Here is a 26491-nt window from a genome sequence, read left to right as displayed (position 1 = left end):
TCACCTCTGAGCAGCATGACCCTGATTTTGAAGTGACAAGCACAGAACTCACTGGAGTCCCTTGAATAAGCCATGTCCCTTCTCATCTCCATGCCTTTGCGTGTGCATCTCCTTTAGCCTGGGATCTTGCAATCCTAGCAAACTTCAGTGAGTCTAACTTGCATGCTCTCTGGAAAAACTCTTCAGTACTGTCCCTTCTTAAAATTTCCCCTCCCACCATCACCATGTCATATAATTACCACTTTTTTCCTCTGTTTTTTGTTTGTTTGTTTATTTGTTTGTTTTTGTTTTTTTCTGGGAGACTATGGACTTACCCAGAACAAATCTTGTTTCTTGACTTTTTTTTTCTTACTTTCCAGTAAATGTTTATCAAACAGATGAAGGCATTCCAACTGCTTCTCTTATAAATAAGGAAACTGAGATTAGGGGAGTTAAACAGCTTGTCTAAGGGCATTTGGATTCATAGCAGAGACCCAAGGCAGGTTCTACTCCTCAGTGAAAATGAGCTTTTCTGGGTACTTTGTGTGGATTTAACTTCCAGAAATTCCATTACATACAAAATAGGAAAAGAACATGCAAATATCATAATCACCGTCCATCTTCATCACTGCTCACCTTCTAGTTGCTTTCATAGAGTCCATTTTTGGGAAAAGAAGAAGGGACTCTTATACAAATAAAACAACTTGGGAAAAAATGCAGTGTTATTAAATGACTAACAGGTAGGTCTTGAGTTTAAAGTTCACAGTACTGAGGGCCACTACTCTTTCCTATGAGTCTGCTTTGTACAGAAAGGCAAAGAAGCAAGGCACCTGACACATAGTCATTGTCATAACAACCTTATGAGTAGGTTAATATCCTCATCTTAAGTAAGAGAGACTCAGTCCACAAGAGGTGAAGTCACGTGTTCCGAGTAGAACAGCACAATGACTAACTGGCAGAGTCTAAGTATGAGCCTTATTTTTCTTGACTTCCAACACTCTCCCCAGCATCTGATACTGTTTCTCTCTCCATGAACACACCACTCTGGCCCTAAAACTGCAACTCCATTTTAAAATCAAAATACCACGAAAAAAAAATAGCCTCTTTTTTAGTTCTTGCTACAGTTTCTTTGAAGTTGAAAGCTTGTTTTGGCACTAGAAATACTTCAGGATTAATTGTTTCCTGAGAGCTTTGAGCTCCACATGGGAGCAGGTGGAAAGACGATCTGGACAATGTCCAGTGATGGTCAGGGGCCAATTAGTTATGGTGAACTTGTGTGCAAACAGTGATTAAGAAACAAAACTGGAGTTATAGGACTTTCCCTCTAGATGAGCATGAGTCCCAGAAGGAAAAAAAAAAAAAAAAAAAAAAGAAAGAAAAACAAAACATTAAAGGTCCAAGTATGAAAGATAGGGAATTTAATATTGGTAAGGAAAACATTTGAAATTAAAAAAAAAAATTGAGCACAAAAATATTTTAAAAGTTCAAACAAAAATTACCTTTGAAACTTGAAAATTTGGTTTGGTTGCAATTTAAGTTGTAATAAGTACAGAAGTTCAAAGAGAATAAAAGACTAAACACATAAACACACCCTGGTTTGGGATGTGTTTCTTCTAAGGTGGACTGCTGTTTCTTTGTGTCCTACTAGATTTGTTTACAAGATGCAGAATGGTAGCTGGCTGAGAAGGGACTGTGTACTTTTGTATCTTACTTGGTGAAGCTGGTTCCTAGCTATGAACCAAAAAACAAAAACAAACACGCAAAACCAAAAAACCCTGTCTTCTTAGATTGGCAACTGGCAGGCCCGTCTTTACTATAAAAAATTGTAGTGGGAGTTTAATCAGTAGGTAGTCTTGTGTTAAATCTAAGGGGGTCTGTATTAAAATGTATTCCCTTCTGTACTGTCTAGAGAGAAAAACAGTCTATTTTCTGAGAGAAAAGTTCTGAAATAAGGCTTCAGTGCTGCTACATCAGCTGGGATGTCAACTGAGAGAAGCAGCTCTTTTCAGAGAAAGACATTCTTTGTTCTTTTCGCTCCTGTTGCAGGTACTAGCAATTGTGATCATAACAAAAGTATCTGTGAACTGTAAATTTAGTGAGAAATTGATCCAGACACACATTTTGGTTAATAATCTGCTGCATGCCCAGCCATGGGCTTGCCACTGTGTGGCCAGCGGCATGCGAGAAAGCATAAACACCTGACCAGGAGAAGCTTATATTCTAACACGGGATGATCTGAATAAAAGGCAGCATAGTAAGTGCTAATTACACTGCAATAAATTAGGTTTGCTTGCTTGCTTGCTTGCTTTTTTTCTTTCTTTCTTTCCTTTTTCTTCTCTTAGTATTGTTTATTTTACCAAAATCAACCAAGTCCTATGGATTTGACCAATGGGAGGGATGGGAAGAGTCCAAGGTTTCACGGAGTCCTAATACAGGAATTTTTTTTTTCATATTTTAACATCTCTGAAATTGATGTGCATCTTAAAAGTGATGGTATGTATTTGATGAAACAACTACTAAGATGAGTAAGCACTTGTATCAGGGACTCTGCTAAGTATTTCATGTGTATCAATTTATTTTTAATTACATAGGAGGTAAGTACTATGATTACTTCCTTTGCAGAGATGAAAAAAGTAAAATAGAGAGGTTCAATTATAAGGTCACATAGCTTGATCCAGGGGCCAACCGAAGGCAGGCTGATGCCCGTACCTGTGCCCTTAGCCACTGTGCCACACTATTCCCATCGTTAGCTCAATGAGCAGAGGGCTCTGAATGGCAGTCGAGGGGTTTGGACCCAATATGGAACATGTACTTAAGGGAATGGGTAACACCTTTCTCACCCGAGCTCTCACCCAAGCTCTGATTCTACCTTGGAATTATAAACGTATCCTTTCATTCCCATGAAGGCAGTTGGTTCATCTGCCCCAGTATAAAAAAAGTGTTACTACTTTTTATTTTATGAAATCTTTTTTTTTCTCATTCCATTACACAAACTACCATAATTTGCTCAAAATTAAAAAAAAAAAAAAACTTATCTCATGTGGCTCATGTGTCAGTAATGTTTAAAGATGAAGGCTTTTCCCCGGTCTATTCTACTGTTCAACTTTACATAAGAAATGAAAACAGATCTCTGTCATACTACTTTCTTACTTTAGAAAGTTACAGTGCTTTCAAAGCTGGGAAAAAGTCTGTGTGTGTGTGTGTCCAGTTTTTTATTTTTATCTGTGTAATGCTCTAATGCATGTCCATCCTCATGAGTTTACACATAAATTATAAACTAATTGAAAGCAGAAATGACAAGTGGTTTTGCATTAAGAATGCTTGGAGGCTTATGAAACATTCAGTAATGAAGGCTTCAGCCCTACATTCAGGCCTCACTCTGGCAAACACGGTCAAATATACCAAAAGCCTATTTCTAGGGAAAATAGAATATTCTCTTCTGTGGTTCCTCTTTTGATGACAATTTTGTCCTTCTATAAAGAAATATAATATTTACCACTGGGAATGAAGAAATGGTCTATGGAGAAAAGAAATGCCATACGAAGCATGTCAGGAAAACCTCTGGGTTTTCCCAGGAATAGGCATGAAGTATAAGCTAGTACCCATGACATTTTAGAAATTTTCAGTATAAATATTGATCTAGTTGAAGACTTAGGTTTCTGGACTCTGTAAACCAGGCCACAGTAAGAAACAAATAGTAAAATATTTAGGTCTTTAGAGCAGGTGGGTTAAGGTACAGTATCCTTTTAACAATAAGAAGGAAGTTTGTGGCCTGGCTCAGACATATTCCAGGCACATGTATGACCTTGAGCAAGTTACTCCCTTCTCAACTCTTTTTCTTTACTTCTGAGATAGAAAGTTTCAACCACATGGTCTCTGTGGTCTATTTCAGCTCTCAGCACTTAAAAAGATGACACAAGCAACGTTTTTTAATGTCTATATATATATATGTTCTTTGCACTGTCCTGATATACTTCATTACTCATGAAGGAAAGAACGTATCTTCTGTTACCTGTCTCACTAGAGTGTTGTGAAGATTTTAGCCTTCTAGACAAAGGTGCCACATACATGCTGCTATTAAACCAGAAAGACAGGACAAGCTATCTGGAATGCTTCAGATAAAAGGCTCACTATCATCTGTGCAGACAGGAGATGTGAGAGTGTTACCATGAGCACAGGAAGACAACCTCAGCCCATCTGGATGTTAAATGGTGGAGGACACTTGAGCGCTGAGATAAAGATAATCACATCCAGAGATGGCGGCAACGACGCTGGGACTGGGCTTTTGTGGTGAGAACAAAATAGGTCAAAGGTAAGCCTTTGAGAATCACAGTTTCTCATTCTGTGCAACAACATTGCTTCTCATTCCAACAAAAAGACTGCTCTTCAGACTAGCTTTAATGTGTGTGTTTAAGAAACACTACTCAAAGAGGTAGTGATGATTAATTTTAAATTAGATGTTGGGAAACTATGTCTATTTGTAAGTCAGCTGTTAGGAACTTGGAAGGAAATGTGAAGTTGTGACTATATTTAAAAGGAGGTTATTGCCTTGATTCAGGTAGAAAATTTATAATGTACCTGCAGTACATCATACCTGAAGTTTTGATATTGGGCATTATTTCTATGGGGAACTGCAACTTGAAGACCAAATTGGGAGATGGTTTCACATCTCTGACGTTATAACTTTTGTTGCTAGTTACCACTGGGATGCCTCTGGTAGGGGTCTTGACCAATGGGGGTGGAGCAAATACAACCAGTCAACAGTGAACCAATGCTGTAGAAAAGAAGGGACTTATCTATATAACCAAGAGATAAGGCTGTTTCCAAGTCATTTACTTCTCACAGTACAAAGGACTGTGGCACCAGTGTGCAGAAGTGAGAATTCTAACAATGCTATTTGCATGTTTAAGTAATTTGAATTTGAATGTAAGAATCGATTTACACTCCCCTAGTTGTTCTTCCTGTCTCCAGTTTCTCCTTTATTTCCATTATATACATTGCCGACAGATTAATTTTCCAATAAACCGCCATGCAAGTGTGCTCTATATTCTCATCATACTGTGAAACACTTTTGGCATAGGACTGATCATATTTTATTATAATTTTTCATTGACATGTCTGTTCAATGACATGTCTGTCATTCAATGACATGTCTGTTCAATGAGGGAGCATACTTAACACAATTTATTAATAAATGCATAAAATTACCTCTCTACAAAATCTTTCATCAGTTATGTAAAAATAGTACAACTTTTCAGCTGTCATTATTGACCCCCTTCTTTTACACACACACATACCCACACACACACACACACTCACTGCATGTGTGTCCTGAAATTCACTCATATATACACACATATTCCCTAATTCTCATAGCAACAGATTTTACAGATGAGAAACTGATAGGGTTATATCATTGTGCAAAGCTACAGGCATACCAAGTATTCAATCAGAATACAAATTTATCTGAGTCCAAAGCCCACATTCATATTCTTTCCACCATTAATCCACCCATCCTTGCCAATGGTAAGTCTGGCAACAAAAGCTCATTAGAATTATTGGCCCTCTTTACTTTCCTGACTTCATTTCACCCTACTCTCCACAAGAAACAATTTGCTCCATCATAGCAAGTATCCTTAGTGCTTCCCCTGACTCTACATACATTAGGGTGTCTTGTTAAAATGCAGATTCTGTCTCAGTAGGTTTGGGACAGTGCCTGAAATTCTGCATTTCTACAAGCTCCCAGTGATGTGAATGCTGCTGTTTTGTAGTAAATACTTTGAACATAAAACTACAGAGCATCTTTAAAAGTACCTTTGATCCTTCCCTCCACAAAATGGTCCTCAGTCTTTTTCTTCCTAGTTCCACTACCAAAACTACCTTTTCTTCAATGCTACTCCCAGTTCCTCCTCTCACTCTGATCTTTGTTGAATCCCAACAGCATTCCATTTCATTCCATTAGTATTTGAGATTAGCAACTTGGTGTTCTTTTTATTACTTTTGCATGTATATATTTGATTTTGCCTGCTAGACTTCTTGGAAGTAAAGGTTTCTTATAACTTCTGTATTCCTCCCATAACTTAGCATAGTGCTTTTTTGTAATGCTTTGGTCAATAATTATTGGTTCTTCCTCCCAGCTCACAAGCCCCTTTCCATAGTAACCTCCCTCTTTCTAATCCAAGGAAGGAGGAATTTGTACATGGGTGGACTGTTAGTAGCTATGTCCTCATATGTGCTTCCATAACAAACTGAGTTAACTGGAGTTCAGAGTTTGTTCTCTGGCATTTGGAACTTGACTGGAAAAAAAAAAAAAGGTGTGTTTCTTCAGGAGCATGCTTTGTTAATGGAACCATGATCAGAGGTCATATTTTCTATATGTGGATGGGAGAGACAAAAGAAGTTGGCCTAACAAGGGGAAGAATGAAGTCAGTCCAGATAAAAACACAAGGATGAAAACTTCAAAGAGGATGTCAGGAAATCCAGACAACAGTTCTTGAGGCATATCTATATTGTTAGCCTTTGGCTCTATCATAATACATAAATCTGTAGTAGATAATTTATAATAAATAAAGCCAACTCCTCTTTTCCCCCTTTATACAAACTGCTGGAGCAGTTTCATATATATATATATATATATATATATATATATATATGTATATATATTTCATTCATAATAAAGAAGGAAATTCTGTCATTTGTGACAACATGGATGGACCCTGAAAGCTATATACCAAATGAAATAAGTCAGACAGAGGAAGATAAGTATGATCTCACTTATACATGGAATCTTAAAAAAACAAACTCACAGAAAGAGAACAGATCAGTAGCTGCCAGAGGTTGGGGTGGAGTGGGGAGATAGGGCAAAAAGGGTTAAAGGTGGTTAAAAGGTACAAATTTCCAGTTATAAAATAAATAAGTCCTGGGGACATATTGTATAACATGATGACTAGAGTAAATAATATTTTACATTTGAAAGTTGCTAAGAAGATAGATCTTAAAAGTTCCCATAAGAAAAATTTGTAATTACGTAAGGTGATAGATGCTAACTAATTGCAATATTCACTGTGTATTACAAACACACACACACACACACATATATATCAAATCATTATGTTGTATACTCCAAAGTAGTAAAATGTTATATGTCAATTACATCTCAATGAAAGGGGAAAAATAAATAAAACAGACATTCCTGGTTATCATGGCTGACTTACTGCACCAGCATACATGGTGTTAGGACCAGAAATCTGAATTTTAATTACACTTCAAAAGATTCACAGTCATTAGCTAAGCCTTTGGTTGGTGAGACCCATACATACTATTCTGAAACAGTTCAAAGATTCAACAGCTAATGCAATGACTTTGACAGATACCAACTTTCGGGAAAACTTTACTCCCTGCATTCTAGATTGCATCCTCAAATTCTGGCTACTTAAATTCTACTGAAACTTTATAGCCACATATCAGAAAATGGAAACCAGAAGTGTTTATAAATATTTCCAAGATGGAGTGTTCTTGTTACTAATTTCTCAAGTTCTTTTTCCCAGGTGTCATTAAATTCAATGTCTGAGCCCAATTTCCTTTACAATAAAGGAAGTTCTCACATGATCTAATAATGCTGGGTAATCTTAATCTATTTCCTCCTATTCTGACCTCAGAATCAATGTAAACAGCCTCCATGACTCTAACCTCTGTTTCAGTCTTAGAGTAAAAAATTTAGTTTCATGCCTCTTGAGAGGTCTGAGTAATCATTAATTCACAGTGATTATGCCAAAATAATTTGATGTTTGAAGATAATGTGCCTTGTCTTTCTTCCATTTTCTTCACTAAAAACTAGCTTAAAAAATCTATTCAGATTTATATGAAAGATAAAAAGTAAAATAAAATTTTTTTGGAAGTGTTGCTCTGTGGCCTAAAATATTACATAGAGGTCTTTATCTTATTATCACAGATGAATAAAACACTTAAATATCTCCTTCATGGCTGTTAAGGCACAGTAGAGTCAATTCATGCCCAGGGAGCTTTAATCACAGACCATCGTCATGATAAATGGTGAAAAGTCAGTGTGGGCTATCATGTCAATGGCTACTGGGGGAGTTTTTAATGGGAACATTGGCAGCATGCAGTTCATAACTACTTTTAAGGAGCACTTCTGATTTAAAGGCTAAATGAATACCATTACAGTATCTTTATGTGTGGTATTTCTAGAGAAATTCCATTTTAGAAGGAAACTGGTAACTGTAGTGAATGTATATAACAGATTTCATGAATGATGCAAATATTGTCTGTGGTTTAAAGTTCTATTGATAGAGCGTGAATTATTGACTTTTAGATTTAGCTATCAATTTTTAATTTTTTAACCCATTATATCACCCAAAATCTCAAATCAAGTATTAAAGTGGGGCCATGAAGAAAATAGCATATAGCAAGAGAATAAGAAGAGCCATGATAACAATAAAGAGAAGGTTGAAAAGGTAAAAGATTTCTAAGTGTTTTTTTATGTTGTCTCAGGTAGCACATATCATCTGCTTTTTTTTTTTTCTTTTTTAAACTCAATTTGCAGCCTTAAGCCCTAAACTAGAACCTACAGAAACCGTTTTTAAAAAACTACATAATCTAAAAATGGCCATTATGACCAAGAAGAACAGGGAAGGAGTAAGAAGCAGACAATTTGAGAAAATAACACAATTCACAATCCAATGTGTGTTTCCTAAAATTACAAGTATTCTTATGAATTCTGGGAACAGAATTTTAGCAAATCAGAAAAATATAGTACCTTTGTGTTCTACTGAATAGTTGACAAAAATGTTGGATATTCAAATAGAATAAAAAGGCTATCTGGATATTAAGGGTAGAGGTCTATAGGGCTACAGATATGTTTTGTTTAGCACAATAATTTAAAATAATGAAAAATTGACAATATGAAGACTTCAGAAAGTCCATGTAAATAACCAGGCCCCACTGTTTGATTTTCTTACATGGATCTTCTTCACATACTTGATACCCATCTAGCCACTTGAGGATGGGGATCCTCTTAGAGGTTCTCTCTGAAAGGGGAAAATGTTAGAACTCAGGGCACCTGGATGCCTTAGTTAATTGAGCACCCAACTCTTGGTTTTGGCTCAGGCCATGATCTCATGGGTTCTGAGATGGAGTCCTGCAATGGGCTCTATGTTCAGCAGGGAGTCTACTTGAAGATTCTCTCCCTCTGTCTCTCCCCCCATTAGTGTGCACAGTTGAACACACATAATATCTTTCTTTCTCTCTCTCTCTCTCTGGAATAAATAAATAAATAATCTTTAAAAAAAGAATCCTTTAGAAATATTAGAAGTGGTAGGAACTAAGAGATCACCTAGTTCAAAAGCCACATTTAAATTTGATATAATAGGCACTTGTGGCAATGAGCACTGGGTGTTGTATATAAGTGGTGAATCACTAAATTTTACACCAGAAACTACTAATAGACTGTATGTTAACTAATGAGAATTTAAATAAAAACTTGGAAAAAAAAAAAGCTGATACAAGAGAAACCAAGAGGGGTAACAAGGATGTGTTTTAGACTTTCCTATTAAGCAAATCAATAGAAACTTGTTATGGCAGTATTTGGACTGCTCAGGTGCCCAACAACCTTTTGTTGTTTGGCACAACAAAAAGACTTTTTTTGGTACCTTTTTATCTTGTGCTAAGTCAAATTTGAACAAAAAGAATAATGGTGGCTCAGTTATCACTTCATGAGCTGGTCTCAGTATGAGTTCCTGTTACTGAGGAATGCCAGAAATATCTAGTTTAAAAATTTTCTGCTTGATAAATACCACAATATCCAAATACACACAAATATATGAAGACTTTTCATTCATTTTCATCAATAACTCACACAGAACTTACAAGGATTCTGGAATTTTAAGATATTATATAAGTATACTATATTTTAAGATACTAAATAGGCAACTTTCCAGGAATATATTATGATCTTAATATTAATTCTAGCATTATTTTAAGACTGAAGGGTAAAATAATGCATATCCATGTGTGTGTACATTATTAAAGGGTTTTCAGGTCAAGGAAAACTATACAGAGAAATTGACGTATTCCCTGTCATCTCTCTTTTTCAAGGAGGCTTCTGGCCATGAATTAATTCATTCAATATTTAGCACCCATCTGGTATACAAAGAAGCTTATCAAGTCAATATACCCTATGAAGTTAAAACCAGAAAAGAAAATCAACCTCATTAGGTAAGACCGAATATAAAATATTCGACACATCTTAAAACTACAACTACTATATTGATTACAATTACCTATTTACTATCAACTTTTCTATCTGATTCAGTGTCATATTTAACAGAAAAAAAAAACACGAATGAAGTCAGTTTTTAAGAATATAGTAAAAAAGAAGAGGGTGACAACTCTTGAAATTACTTTCAAGGATAAGAGCACTGAAATACCTCATATTCCTGGGAAAACTTCAAGTTGTCATTTGCTTTCAACCTTTCAATGTGATCTGCAAGTTCCAAGATAGGAATTGGAGGATGGCTAGCCATACCTATTAAAAGGAAAGAAGAAACACATTTGAAAACAAATGAAAATGATGGTGACTCTTCCAAAATACAGAGAATACTATCGTTAGAAATGGCCTGAAATATGTGAGTAGTAAAGATGTTTAATGTGAGGAAGCAGGCAGATAGTTTGGTTACTCAAAGCAGGACATGCTCTGGAAGGATAAATTTTGTAGCCAAATGAAAAGTCACCAAGCATAATCCGCAAACTAACACTCCTAGTGTAAAAGAAAGCGTTATTGTGCTATGAATCGATGCAGTTAGCTAGCGGAGAAAACTGACAGTCGGGCTTGATGTCAACTTCTGCTTTGAGTAATGACTGTTATGTCATTTCAAACTCCTTCTCCTGCACTGTGTGAAATGGAAATCGTGTGGAATTAAATGGTGTAAAGTGAACTAAGAAAACAGACACTGAGAAAGGCCTAAAAGGGGAAGAGTAGTAGCTTGATAGGAAACATAAAGTGATTTATGCATAATCAAGGAAAACTAACTTGAAGAATGAAGGTTACCAGGGTAACCGGAATCATCTGAACCTGCAAAGGAAATGATGATGTAAATAAAATAAAATAGAAATTGTTAAAAAAAATGAAATGGATAGTCTGATATACTTTTTTTAAAGGACTGATAAAAATGTAAGTTTTTACAGGATTCACTAGACATTGAGACTTGATTAAGATTGCTTTAATATTTCACAGACCTGGAGGTGACTGACATTCACATGCAAACATGGGCACCAAGAATGACATGCACCACAGTTCATAGACTATAATCACTGATGACAAAATCAGACACCAAACTGAGGTTCAAAAATGTTTCCACTAGTAGCAGATTGTAGAGGTTGGGGTTATGGCCTTCACCTGGACCCTTATAAATGGCCACACTAACAGCTTTGTGGTATTTGCCCCAGGTCCCCATTAGTCAACCACCAGTAAAACCTACAATCTACTTCAGGTGTAAACATCTTTGTCCACAAATGGGAAATGAAAGTAGGAGAGTGACTAGAGGGTGTAAAGACAGGGAGGGAAAGGGGGTGGATAAAGAAAGAAAGCAGTGACAGGGACAGCACATCTTAGTTCAGTCTGCCAGCTGAAGTGATATTAGTTTCACAAATTCTGTTTAAAATAATCCACCACTAATTTTGGTGATTCCTGTGTCTTTCCACTATTTTCTCACTTTTCATGTGATGTACATTCTATTTCTCTGTTATTAAATTTTAAAGAGTACCATGAGAGAACATCGCTGACTCATGTCTTTGGGATAAAAATTCCAGCTGGCTAGAAAAACTTGAACTAGCATGCCCCCAGGGAAGACTCTGAAAAGGAAAAAGAATGGGGGAGGAGCTCAAACTGGAGGCCATGTTGACATTCTGCTGTCCTGGGATTCTTTGGAAGGTATTAGGTTATGGAATGGTGACCATTAAGTCAGCAAGACATGTGATTGTTTTATGGGCATTTTAGAAATTGTGCCATTTATTGAAAGCCACCCAGTAAGTTCCATGATCTCAAATGTCAAGTTATCAATGGTTCTGGTAAGTTAAATAAAAATCTCTTTCGCTTCTACCAGATAATCATTTTAATACAAGGTTATAATAGGTGGTGTTTTAGTGTTTATAGCTTCCAGTCAACTACAATATTAATGGAAGGTCTCATAAAAATGAGTTGGCTTAGAAATAGAAACTCTTTCTTGCAGATATAATTAGGTATTTGGACCAAAATGTTGAAGCCCACTTCTGGAACTTTTCCATACAAATGGTGGAATCAAACTAATTTACATTCTGTGGAGGGATTAGGTGGGTGACAATTAAAGTAATCTTAATTAAAGTGATCTTATCCAGATGAGGCACCCCCAATGACAAGAATGGAAATGCAAAGGCACAACAGACTCTAGGCTTATCTGGAAATGGAAATGGACTGATGTAGACATCCATTACAGTGCTTTAACAGAGAAAATAAAGAGACAAAGATGTTTAGACCTTTTCGAGCGAATCGTGGGAGAGAGTTATTATCATATATGGACTGAGTGGTGGTTTGGCTAGAGAGGGAGGACACAGAGCCAATCAGGGAGGCGTAGGGGACTGAATTACTGCTCAAAGCTGCAAAAAGTAAAGCCAGTTGGAGATGGGAAAAGTATTAGTATAACAGCAGTAGAAGACCATAATAATCAACCAAAGATGTGATCAACATATTTACTTTGGAAGCTAATTATACAGAAATCCAAGTAAACCTATACTGACTTATCTTCTAAATCAGGATGTATATATCATATGCAAAGATAGCACAGCATTCAAGTATCATTGTTTAAGACACATCAATATGTATCATGTTCCATCACAATTCTAGGACAAGTAAAAATGGCAGAATGGATGTTTCATGGAAAAAAGAGGTAAACTTGTGGGATTCTGATGGTATAGAAGAAGAAATCCTAGACTAGAATATGGATGGGAATTCTGGTTTTGCCATCTACTAATAGGGACAAATCACTTGGAACAAAGAACATCAAATTTTTATCTGTAAAATAAAACTGCAGAGCTAGGTAACTTCTGGAGTCACTTCCTTTATAACTCTCACTTCTACCTCCTGTAGATAGAATGTCTAAACATATGGAACAACAAAGAAGAGTCTCTTGGGCAGAGTTTTCATGTAAGTGTTCTAGAAGTTATTGGACCTTTTTTTTTTTGACCCGTGGGGAGAATTTACTGTCTATAAACTAAAAATCTATGCAGTTTAATGATCAACTTTTTGAATTATTTAAGTTCAATACCATTTTCTTTAGCTAACTCAAAAGACTATGATGTTATTGTCAAGTATTTGAAACAAAGATCATCATAAAAATTATGCTACTTAATAAATCTGGGATGAAACTTTAACATGAAACTCTAGCTCAAATCAGAAAATAATCCCCAAAGAGTTACTAAAATATATATAATTACCCCTAAACTTCTCCATTGTCCAATATGGAAACAATTTTACATGATATAATCAAGCATGTTAGATTCTGAACAGAACAGCAGACACTAAGAAAAAGATGAAGTTGATGTCACTGTAGTATATTCTCAAACTTCTGTCTGGGTAACCTGGCTATTGCTCACAGTCTACAAACAATATTTTTATTAGATGAGGGTTTTTACATTAGCATCATTTGAGATGCTTTAAATTTTTTTTTTTCCATGCTGCACACCAGACCAGTTAAGTCAGAACCTCTGGGATATGAACCAGGCATTGATATTTTTAAAGTTCCCCAGCAATGACTCTTGGTCCAATGGAAATTATGATGGGGGTGTGTCACTTGTTTATGTTTTCCATTCAAAAACTGTATCAGGGTTTATGAGAGTGTAATTAGCTTTCTTTTGGTAATACCTTGAATCTGCTGATTCTCCATTTAGTGAGATTTAGTACTTTAGCTACTATTAGTAGCAAAGAACTTGAAGTGCAGCTTACAGCAAAGAGGACTTGCCAGGGTCATGACAAATTGTTCAAGGCTAAAAATGCACAACATCAGTGCAGTTTAAAGGCACACGTTGAATCTGAATGGTGCTTTCATTTTGAAGGCGTGATATCCATAATATATACTGTCAAGATGAAAAATGGATGGATGTAGTCACTGAAATCTGCCTTAGGTTGGAGGAAAAATCATGATGGCTACTTTTAACAGGGTATATATTTATGATGGCTATGTCATGAAGGCTTCGTTACAAGAATTAAAACTTTAACATCATGGCATTTGAAGCTGAGTGGTGCCTTAGAGATCACTTAGCCCAGGCTTTTTGTTATACACAAGAGGACTCTGAAGCCCAGAAGAGTTAAATGACTTTATACATTAGTCAATCTAGTAAATCAAATCCTAAGTAGTTTTGACATCTTTCTACTGTATTAATTCTGGAATGGTGGTGACAATCTTCTCAAGCAGGCACAAAGTCTCCAGGGGCTGAAGGGGGCCTTTAGGTAAGGTAAATGACTGAAGACGACCAGGTAGGGCATAGCAAACTCTTTCACAAACAAAGGTGCTCCTGCTCATTACCTTGAAGCAAGCCATCTTCCAGGGCTGGATTTCATTTCCCTACTTTTAAAGGAGGCTCAAGGAAAAAAAAAATATTCTCTATTATATGAAAAATAAAAATAGGCATGAAATGAATGGAAACTGACATTCAGTCTCAAGGTCAGGGTCATGTTTAGGGCTGGTGTACACTGTGGAGAACATGTATAATAGGCCAAACTCATCAGCTTTAGGAGAAATCTTCCAGGTGGAGCCATAGAGTCACAAGGTAAAAATTTTCAGGTTTTTAGTAGCAGTTGCAAACCCAGATTATGATGTGACTTTTCCTCAGTTTTCACCATTGCTTTAAAACTTTGTTGAAACCCAGTGGGAGTCAAAGAAAAGACCTTCGCAGGCCACATTTGGCTAACTAAATTGCAGCCTCTGTTTTAAAACAGGAAAATGTTTCTTTGGTGTGTAAATTAAGTATTTATTAGCCACAAGACAATGGGCTAGACATCAAATATTGTCTGGGGGTGTTTAACAATGTATACATCTCTCCTGGATCACTCTGTGAGTTCATTTATTTCCTCTCCTTTTCCACATTAATTTTGTCAATAGGAAAATGAAGCTCAGAAGGGTGGAAGATTTGATCAAGGTCATTACTCTTAGGAAAGCTAAGGCTACTGAGGGATTTGATCCCAGACCTTGTTACTTCTTATTTAGGATACTTTTCATTATGCCATACTGTCTCTTGTACCATTTAACGTCTGGGCAGATTGGTGCCATATACATAAATATGGACCTCTGAAAATGTTTGGACTACTTATGTCCTGCCACAGGGATCATAAACCATCCTCAGTTAGAGAAACTATGTCAATAATAGCTTCATTTGAAGGTATGTCTGTTTCAGTGGTGGGAAGAGGGAAAAGGTGCCCCTATGCACACCTGTATTTACCAGTCACCTCTTGTCAACATTTTGTGATTTTCCATGAAAACATTAACTAAAGGTATACTAAAGGTATAAATTCAAAATGTTAAAAAACTGTAGTATTATTTGGCAGATTTAAAAAAATCTCCAATTTACAATGTTTCCGCCTTCAAATATTCTGTTTAATTTTACTGTCATCTAATCAACAGTAATTTCAAACATCTATACAGAAATGTTTATCAAATACTTGTTTCATTTTGGCAATTTTAAAATCTTGCACTTAATGCCAATAACCACTTTGTAATTATTTTGCTAAGTAAAGTTTTTGAGGTCACTAAGAGTGGGGGAACATCTTTTTTCAGGGGGGTAGTGGAATATTTGTTAGATGATTTTTTCTGTTAGCCTATATGTGTGATGATTCAACAATACTCTCTTCATGGTTCTCCTTTCCAAAGGAACAAACAAACAGAAAACAACATGAATAAAAGTCTGGAGAACAATTTGCGGTCATGGGATAGGGAGAAAATAATTTGTTCATCCAATCAATGGTATATCTCTGTCAAAAATGTACTTAAGTTAACAGTCACAGAGAGAAACTTAGTTTATAAAATATTGGTCAGATTTTAAAATAATTTATGTACCACTTAGAATACCCTGAATAAAATATAAATATTCAATATTGGCAATTTGTTTCACAAATGAATAATGAGTAAAAGGCAAAAGAGAATATGGATTTATATAATATAATTGCTACATGGCAGAACAATAATGACAGTTTGACTTAACCCATGAGTACGATCATCATTAGGAAAAAGATGTTCCAAGAGCCCTTTTTCAGGTAAGCACTGGATAGCATGAGTAAGACTCATTTTTATGGAGAATTTTTCAGAATGCAGAATTTAACAAAGCATGTTTCTTTATATCAGAAATTTGCTATTTCTATTCAATGAACCAAGGTTTTTTGAAATATACAAAGAACACAAATGGTGGTCTTAAGCAAGGTCATATATACAAGTTTTTTATAGTACAAAATATAAAGATAAGTGTATATAAATATGGATCTTGTTAGCATTGATCCAATTAATAGTACTGATGGATCAACAAAGAGGCTTCAAAAGCTTTTAAAGCCCATTCAGCTTCTGTTTAGACATTTCTGCTGCTGATACTGCTATTTCTGATATGATAACTGTTCCTCAGTTTGTTTCTGCTTTCCACAGCCCATCAATCACCTACCATCCATGTATGCTTTAGGGCAAAACATATTAAGGTCATCCTCAGAATGAAAACGAGGCTTTTATGTTGTAACATCTGATCATCAATTTTTAAATTTCTTTTCTTAAAAGGTGAAAGCACAAACCCTGCAGTTTTTTGTTGTTTTTGTTTGAAGGGTTATTTGTGTTTTTTTGTTTGTTTGTTGTTTGTTTTAGAGGAGGTGCAGAGAGAGGGATGTGAGAAGGAGGTAAAAATATTAGAAGAAAGAATTTCACAGAAAAATTTAAAAAAAACACTTTTAATGGAAACAAGGCAACCAAAAGGTAGCAGAGAAAAATAATTTCACAGTCACAAAGAAAGGTGGTGACTGGCTTACAACGTGATGCTGTGAGCTACATGTTCCCTCACACCTTTGTCCTTGAAAGAAAGCTTATTTATCTGCAATGCTAAAATTCTAAATTTGCTTTGTTGGGATACAGTTGATACATGAACGCATATTTGTAGCTTCTTTGGTTTTCTTATATATCATCATCTTTTTTTTTTTTTTAAAGATTTTATTTATTTATTTGACAGACGGAGATCACAAGCAGGCAGAGGCAGGCAGAGAGAGAGGAGGAAGCAGGCTCCCTGCTGAGCAGAGCGCCCGATGCGGGGCTCGATCCCAGGACTCTGAGATCACGACCTGAGTCGAAGGCAGTGGCCTAACCCACTGAGCCACCCAGGCACCCCATATCATCATCTTTTGATATTATATTTATTGTAGTCTTCTGTCCAATGCTAGAGGCCAGGGCTCAGAGGGCTGCCACCTGTCGGTAAAGGCTTCTTACAATGTTTCAAAAAAAATCTGTAATTGGCAATCTCCATCAAAATGGTAAATGTGTCTCCCTAAGACTTTGTACTTGCATTTCCAGGTGTCTAATATTGGGAGGTAGCAGCAAAGACGTGAAAAGATGTATGCTCAGTATTTCTTACTGCAGTATTATTTCCAAGAGTAAATCACAGAAAATAGCCTCCATTAATATGGAATGTCAATACATTTTGTGTCATCTGTAGAAGTGAATAATGTCAAGACCATTGGCTACTAAGAAGGAGATAAAACCTAATACACTAACTTGGAAAAAGGTCTGTTTATGTATTTAAATGTTTAAACAGGGGACACCTGGGTGGCTCAGTTGTTGGGTTTGGCTCAGGTCATGATCCAGGACCCTTGGATGGAGCCTGACATCAGGTTCCCTGCTTGGCACGAATTCTGCTTCCCCCCATTGATCTCCCCCTCCTTGTGTTCCCCCTCTCTCTGTGTCTCTGTCAAATAAATAAATAAAAATCTTTGAAAAAATAAATGCTAAAACAAGAAATTTTTGTGGTAAGTGCTGTGAATTGTTTAAGACTGATGATTCACAGACCTGTATCCCTGAAACAAATAATACATTATATGCTAATAAAAAAGAAAATTTTTATATGTATCATTTGTTTATATATCTGATACCCATTTTTATCAACTAAAGAACTGTATATACATATGAAAGTCTTTTTCAGATACATATGAAAAAGCGTGGGGCTATATATGATAGCTATTCCTGAAGGGCAAATTTGGAATAGTTATAGGGAATCTTTTACTTATATTTTAAATTTGCCCTCCAAAAAAAGAAGACAAATAGAAGAAAAATAAGTGGGGGGTAAAGAGTAATTTCTCTTTCCTATATGTGTTTTTTCCATCTTTTCCAATTTATGAAAATTTTCAAACATACAAAATACTTACTATAATGAACACCTGTATAGCCACAGCCTATGTACAATTGTTAACAAGCTTATTTTCTATTTTACACAATTGCCCCAATAAACATGTGCTGCTTTTGTAATTAGGAACAAGAATTATTTGAAGTATAGGTTATAAGAAGACTTAGAAACATTTTTTTTACACACACACAAAACTTTCCTCTCAACCTAGGCCAATGGGCACAGTTCACTTTGCTTTAACGTGTAACTCATCTGTCAACTCATCTTAGTGCATACACAGTTATTGCAGTCCACAAAGATGTACGAGGATTACTAGCAGTTATTTTAAAATCATCTTTTAATAAATGAGTATTTTCCCTTTCTCTGCAAAGCTTAAAGATTTATAAGACTTGATTAGCAATTAATAAGTCTAGCAAATTCTTCTATAACATCTCCTTTCTCCTTTTCTCATTTTACTCCATTTTCCATTTGAAGTGATAAGTCTAACCTTAGCTAAATGATGCCTTCTTATATACTCAGGACTCTAATTTTGTAGGTCATGGGTGATACAAACAATGGTACTTGAATTGTACCTGTTTCATACTAGCTCTTACCTTTCATACTAGCTCTTGCCTGTTTCATACTAGCTCTTACCAACTCAGTATATCAATAAATGATGACTAATTATTGCCAACTACAATACAATTTTTTAATACATTGGGTAATTTAAGTTCTAAACAAATTAGTTGGATTTTGCCAATTCCAACAGACTGTATTCCAGCTAACAAACATGTTCATGGGAAACACCTACAAAAAGAGGTACCGCATGCTCTTAGAAAGATATTGGTCTTTCTCGCCCTGTTCAGATGCTTGAATAGAGCATTTCATGAACATAGTGACTAGACTGTCATCCAAAATTTGGAAAGTGTACTAAAGCAATGTTTTTCTATATCCCACAGCCTTGCAAAGATGGCTTTCCTGAAAACAACAGATTTCTTTGCCTTTACTTTCTGCCATAGTGCAGAGACAGTGGACAGGAATCTGATGTTTCCTTCCCTCACCCAATGATAGGTATGTTTGTGGTACTGCAGTGAAGGGTATATTTCTTTGAAGAATTTAAACTTTCAGAATACTGTATTTATAGGAAATTTGGAATATGTTTTCAATACCTTTGGAGTATGGGATAGAATTGAAGGAAAAACGTCTGCCTTCTTAAGTGTTCTAGGCTCTCCAACAAGAATAAATACTTAAAAAGTGAATAGTTGGAAGAGATTATGCTGAGTGAAATAAGCAGAGAGAGTCAATTATCATATTTCACTTATTTATGGAGCATAACAAATAGCATGGAGGACAAGGGGAGTTAGAGAGGAGAAGGGAGTTGAGGGAAATTGGAAGGGGAGGTGAACCATGAGAGACTATGGACTCTGAAAAACCATCTGAGGGTTTTGAAGGGGTGGTGGGTGGGAGGTTGGGGGAACCAGGTGGTGGGTATTAGAGAGGGCACGGATTGCATGGAGCACTGGGTGTGTGCAAAAACAATGAATACTGTTATGCTGAAAATAAATTTTTAAAAAAGTGAATAGTTTTCCATTCCCAAGATTTTTTTTATTCTTTTATTTTAATTCTTTTGAAGATTTTATTTATTTGACAGAGAAAGAGACAGCAAGGGGGAGTTGGAAAGGGAGAATCAGGCTTCCCACTGAACAGGGAGCCTGGGATTGTGACCTGAGCCAAAGCCAGATACTTAAGGACTGAGCTACACAGGTGTCCCCCAAGATTTTTTTTTAAATGAAAGAAGAATTTATAGAATTAGTAAACTGAATGATGTGCTTTCTTTACTTTCTGAAATACCTACTGAATTTCAAATGGAAATCTTTGTTTGATATTTTATCTTCTTCAACAGATCCACTGGAAGTGGAAGAGAACTTGCTTTGAACAAGTTCAGTTGCTAGGGACTGATATGTGAATCACAAGTTTGCTTTCTTTTTTTTATTTCGTTAAAAACTATTTGTTTGCAGTGAAGAGGTGGGTGGTTAACTCCCTACTTATGCATACCATTAATAAGAATTGTCAAATTTTATGTTTGTGGATAAATGGTTTTACTTCCAAAAGTATGATATATATAAAAGCACATTTCAGATAGTGAAAGAGTTTAAAATACAAAAATTAAGGAGCGTCATATCATTTGCTGTGCAACACCTACTAAAGGGGTCATTTTATTGTATCATCCAGGAAAGCCCTTGGTTATTTGTGAACAAGAGGAGAGGAAAAAGCACAAAAAGGTTATTTGGCCAATAACCCTACCTATTATCCTGTTGGCAAGTAACTAAGGCGATTTGTAGCCACTGCTTAGAATCTGTACTGGTTGAGCAAATGGTCACATTTTTATGAATTTCACGTTAATAGCTGGGTCTATATTCTTTGTCAACTGGTGAAATTTTCAGGACAGCATGCCACATTATTGAGCTTGGGGGGGGGCAAATAGACTGTTTCAACAAATCAAGCTCAAATAGATTGCTTACCTGAGCTAAAACTTAGCACAGCATAGTGTTTCCATACTGAACAGATATGATAGGACCTTAGGACAATTTCTCCTGTTCTATTGTCTTCCTCTATTAAGTCTTATCTCCCTCTTTGTTCATTTTCGCCACTTTATTCCATTACCCATTTGATGCAAAAAGTCTAACCTTAGTTAAATGATACCTTCTATAACCTTAGCCCTTAATTTCAATTTTGTAAAGCTATTGATGGGATAAGCAATGTCCCTTCAACTGCAACATTCATTCTCCTTTTGATGGACTTCTGTGAAATTTAACAGGCTCTCTCCATAAATGTATTGAATATTCCCATATTCACTGGTAAAATTAGATTCCTTATAAACTTTTTTTTTATTTGACCATATTTACAAAATTGCCCATAAAAGTGAGACGTATAGATGGAGGTCTCTTGGTTAAAGTCATTTCTATTCCCTTGTTTGTAGTTGCCAGCACTCTGCTGATAATCCTTTCTACACAGTTCCCATTCTTGCTTTCTATTTATGCCCATAAGCATATTCTGTTGGTGCTGGAATAGATGAAGGGGAGCTCTGTTACTGGTCCTTTCCTCTGGGGCTATCTTTGACTTTCCATTCACCCTATACTATGCTTCTGTCTCTGCTAGAAAACCAAGGTTGTTTCTAATACAGGTGACACTTCACATAAAAGCCAGAGGGGCAGGGTAGAGCAGCAAGGTACTGAGTAACAATCATTTTCTCCATTTCCACAACGTGCTACTCTTGTAAGAAATCCTACTGCATATCATTTCCGTGGCTTTTGGTCCTCTGTACATTTGTTTGGCCAAATGGAAAAGTGTATGAACTCCTGGGTCCATTATTAAGACGTTGCCTAGAGCCTAAAGAAGTCAGTATACTACTATTTCAGAAAGTGAACTGAGAAGGTTTACTACAGAACTCAATTCATATCCAGTTGCCTTAATGGAGTAGCTAGATAGAGACTCAACAGGGAGCATCTACAAGACTACAGTGATCCTAGAGGACTGCATAGATTTGTTCAGTTATCATCAGATGTGCAAAGTCTGCATTTATCAGCCTTTTAAAAAATATATACAAGAGAGTTTTTGGCTACATGAACATTTTCTTCTACTTTTATGCCGTTTGAAGTATACCTTTGCTTTAAAAAAAAAACTGATTTAAAAAAAATCTAACCTCTTTTGAGGTAGAACTTTAAAAACAACCCACATTTATGATGATGATTTGTACAGCCACTTTGAAAATGCCAGATGCTTCTTTCAACTGAATTGTTACTGGTTACAATGATACATATACATTTAAGGGAGAAAATAAGCCAGATACAATGCCTTGTACTCAATTCAAAGCAATTCACTGCAAATGTGTAATTTAACACATTTGTAGTATATCCTACTATGAGGTAGGACGTCCATTTGACACACTTGCCAACAATTTGGCAAACAATAACACAACCAAATTTTAGTCAGTCTTCTTAGATCAGCTCTTTAATTTCTTAACTATTCTTAGGTATTATGGCAGTGCCACTCAGTTTTATGTTTTTAGATCTCTTTACCATTATTTATCATTCACTTGGTATAAATAAAATTTACTTGAAAGAAAGCAAAATAGAGCTAGCCTTGAATTAATAATATTGTACAAAATGCCCCTCAGCAGGAATGATAGATTTGCTCTGTTGAAGCACTTAATGTTCTTTAAGAAACAAGGATATTTTTCTTATCCTCAATCACTTTACATGCCTCCCTATAAGAGACCAAATTGGCTGGTTACATGCAGTATAGGTAATATTTGGAAAAGAAACTGATTTTTGCCCCACTTTGTTTCTTTCCCTTTCACCGCTATAGTTTTTCCGAAATCTAAAGGTGAATTACATGTTTTCTCTTGTCTACTCCACCTCAGATTTGCAAAGTTAACTTTCTTTCAAGACTTATGTATAGTGAATCTCAATAATATTACAATTAAAAATCAGGATAAACAAAATCATTCTAAATAAAATGATATATTTATCTATCAAAGCAATATCAGGTGGCCAAAAAACTTCCAGTAAATACTGTATTATGGACAAGATGAGTCCTGCCTCTTACCTGGTGTTTGAAAATTAAGGCGCCTCAGTTCTACTGGGTCTGTTGGATGGTGTGAAGGGACCTCCTTACTGTTAGGTATGCTGCTCTTTCTAGAGTCAGACTCTGCCCTCTTCCTATAGGGAGAAAATAAAAATGTAAGAATAAAATTTAAAAAAAGCAATAGAAACATTTAAAAAGCAGAGAGTCTTGCAACCCCCTCTCCCTCCCAACTTTCTGTCGTAAACCATTCAACAGTCCTGCTTTGTGACCTTGCTCAGGTTGCTTTTCCTCTCTTCGCCTAGACTGCTTCCTCAAGTCTAAAACTTTTATTTAAGTGAATGATCTCAAAGTCTGCTCTAGAATTAAATTCTTCATTGCTTCTGCCTTTCAGCTTTAAGGGGGGTGTTGGAGAGATAAGCTTGAGTCCTTGTTCAGCAAATCTCCTTTATCCACTGGTTCAATTTGTGAGGAAAAGGACAGAGTACATGTAATAGCCAATGCTAATTGAGTACCAATACCATGAATGTGCTTACCATAGAGAAAAACCTCTGAAACTACTGAGCTTCAAGCTGAAGAGCTAAAACCAAACCCTTTCTTTCCTCTTTCCAAGATTATATGACTGATGGCTACAAAGAGGACCTGAATTGGATTTTCCCAGAAGGCAGACAAATATAGTATATTCTAAGATTCCAAGTTAGTCTAACACCTGGAAAGAGAATTAACACGATGCAAGACCAACATCCCCTTTCTCTTTCAAATTAAAAAAAAAAAATAGTGTTGATTGTTTATGGTGTTAAGCTGTGATTAATATTCCATTAATGAAAGTCAATCACAGGAAGATCAGAGAAAAACTAATTTCACCTACTGTGTCTCACTCTTCCAATGATTATTCATGGCATAGGAACCATTAATAGTGCCTTGTTATAAGTAATTCTTTACACAATTCATTTCATCTTTGCTTTAATTACCACTAGTTTTATTAAATACCTTTGTATAGAGTGTGATAATGTAATATTAACAAATGTCTATGCAAGAAAGGTCAGGGTTTTTTTTCCCCCATAAGATTTCTTATTTATTTTTTTCAAACACCAAACACAGAGTGCTACCTATTTTCTTTAAGTTTAAAACAGATTAAAAATGGAAGAGATGGAGGCCTTTTAAGCAGTGTTTTATTTTGTATTTATTATTCAAAAACTGATTCCAGCAGTCTCTGGGCTGCAGTCATAATCCTAGCATCTCACTCTTGTTCCAAAGAAAGACATTCTTCTTTGGGGAAAGGGGCACAGCAGTGTTGAGGAACACTCCCTTCTCTTTCTGACATGACTGTCGCACAGCTCATTAGCGTTGCTGTGGCAATGGGATCTCATTCAGTGCCACCCAGGTCGTTCCATGGTTAGCCAGAGGGCTCCTGTTAAATAGCCTTTCTTTCCATCTCTGCTCATCTGTATAAAATAAAACCAACCAGCGGATGAAGGGAAGATTGATGCAAAGGGAAAGCACACTTGATTTGCTCAAGTGCAGTGCCTTCGGCAAAACAGCATTGAGGGAATTAATTTTCTTGGGTGAGTCCTGTTAGACACCTTCCTCTCTCACAAGCTTGAATTAACCTGTCTTGGGATTTCCTGTTTCTACCTAAAGGTGGCAGATATAGCCTGAGGACAGAATATACTGCCAAGCCATACTACCAATCCGAGGTGAGCAGTGAATCTGAGGCATGGCAAAGGTACTGGCCGTTCCAGGTGTATGGAGTGGAAAAGGAGAAGGGAAGGGAAATCAGAGCTGAGGGCTGGCAAGAAAGATATGAGAAGAAAGAGAAAGAGTGGCTTGGAAGACCATGTGAAAGAAGAACATGGTGACCAGTTTCTGAGTAGAAAATGTCCCTGTGTTAGGCTGTGGTTATTTCCCTCACAGAGATTCACTTTACCACCAAAGATACAGAATCTCAATGGGCTAATGAAACGCCACCAACTGCCAGTCAGAGAGTCCACCTGTAATAAACATATGCTTGGTCTTCCTGCTTCAGGTAACCCCAGGGGTCCTTCTTATGCTTGTCTGTTTGTTTGTTGGCTTGTTTTTCCTCATAAGAGTCGGCACAGATACATTTCTTTGCTGATGTGCCAGACCTAATGATTCTAACCTGGATTTTTTCCCACCTCAAAGTGTCTCCACTGTCATTTTTGCAGGATTATGGAACCAGATGTAGAAATTTCTGGGCAAGGAAACGAGGCCATTCCTGCAGGTATTGTGGGACATATTCCTTATCTCCTTTTTCACTGAACACAGGCTGAGTGATATCGAGACAAAGGGACAGAAAAGAATACTCTTTAAAGAAATTTAGTCTGTTTCCCGGTGCCAGGGAAGGTGAATGTCACATCTTGTTGCCCAGATGAATCTCAAAACCCAGAGCATGGGATTAACATTACAGTTTATACTTGTGAGAAAGTGTGTGTGTGGGGGGGGGTTCCCTGACATTTAATAACTAACTTCTTCCTCACTTTATCTATTCAAATCAACGGCCTCCAAGATCTCAGATTCCAAAAATCCTAGCCATCTCAGAAAACCAGCCGTTTAAACTTTGTTTTGCTTAGTTTAGCTCTGGGGATCACAACACGGATTCTAGCTGCCCACATTTTTGTCACATTATTTTTAAACATAAATGTGCTAAAATGGTTGTTTTCCAACAGAAAGAACTTCTAAGAAATGCTTGCAGAGTGAAGAGTTTGGTTATCATTGGGTAATAATGATAAAGAGCTTTAAAAATAGAATTTATGGCCCTAGAGTTCTTAAATGGCGTATGGCGGTTTAAATCAGGCCCAACATGAACGTACATAGTCACACATTTTTCCTAAGTTTTTAGAGGTCTCATTATTCTCATTTTCACTGAGATAAAAGCAAAGATAGCGACTCCAAAATGATGTGAATTTTGCCTTGCTATTTTATTTTTTCTATTAAGATTAAAAGTCCTACTGTGAGGATATTTCCTGCAAAAAGAACTATCTAGCACATGTAGGAGTTATATGGGTGAAAAGGAAATGCAAGGTCACATGACATTTCAGATATGATGGAAACTGCTCATAATATAAAAACGTGGTGGTCTGGGATGTGGGTCACGTATAAAAAAAATTCTACTCTGTGGTCTAAGGGCCTTTTTATTGTCATTTATTCTCACCTGGCTCTCATCTAGGGATGAAGTGGGAGGGAATTCACTTACTTAAAACAAAGATATTCAGACATATGGCCCAAGGCTTTTGGAAGACATTTATCAGAAATCTCTGCTATTAAATTCAAAGAAGTCCATTCAAACACTTTATGATTCTGATGCTTTTAAGAATGTAACTTCGCTCTGCCACTACTGGTGTATATCTTCTTAGGGAAGTCAAGAATAACACTTCTCAATTTCTTCATGTACAAAAGAGAGAAAGGAGGTCTCGAGATGATGTCTACATTAAATGTTGTAGTTCTTTATAAGTTGAATTGTTTTATTTATATATTTTATAAAGAATAAAGGTATTGATGAAAATTTCTAGTCCTTTCATGT

General features: G+C 36.2%; 1 protein-coding gene across 34 annotated transcripts in view; it reads right to left on the bottom strand.

Moving 5' to 3' along the window:
* Positions 1 to 26491, bottom strand: part of PTPRD (protein tyrosine phosphatase receptor type D) — a 525037-nt gene that overhangs the window by 96334 nt on the left and 402212 nt on the right. For 20 of the 34 annotated variants that reach the window (XM_059411633.1, XM_059411635.1, XM_059411638.1 and 17 more), the window contains 3 exons: positions 22975 to 23087; positions 11027 to 11068; positions 10425 to 10522 (listed from right to left, as the gene is read on the bottom strand). In XM_059411633.1, coding sequence (XP_059267616.1) covers positions 10425 to 10522; positions 11027 to 11068; positions 22975 to 23087 — 253 coding nt within the window. The remainder of the gene's footprint in view (positions 1 to 10424; positions 10523 to 11026; positions 11069 to 22974; positions 23088 to 26491) is intronic. The other 14 variants (XM_059411644.1, XM_059411648.1, XM_059411646.1 and 11 more) reach the window with 1 other exon arrangement.

The sequence above is a fragment of the Mustela nigripes genome, chromosome 9 (genome assembly GCF_022355385.1).
Source record: "Mustela nigripes isolate SB6536 chromosome 9, MUSNIG.SB6536, whole genome shotgun sequence".
In the NCBI taxonomy this organism is placed as follows: Eukaryota; Metazoa; Chordata; class Mammalia; order Carnivora; family Mustelidae; genus Mustela; species Mustela nigripes.
This window is presented reverse-complemented; position numbering and strand designations above follow the sequence as displayed.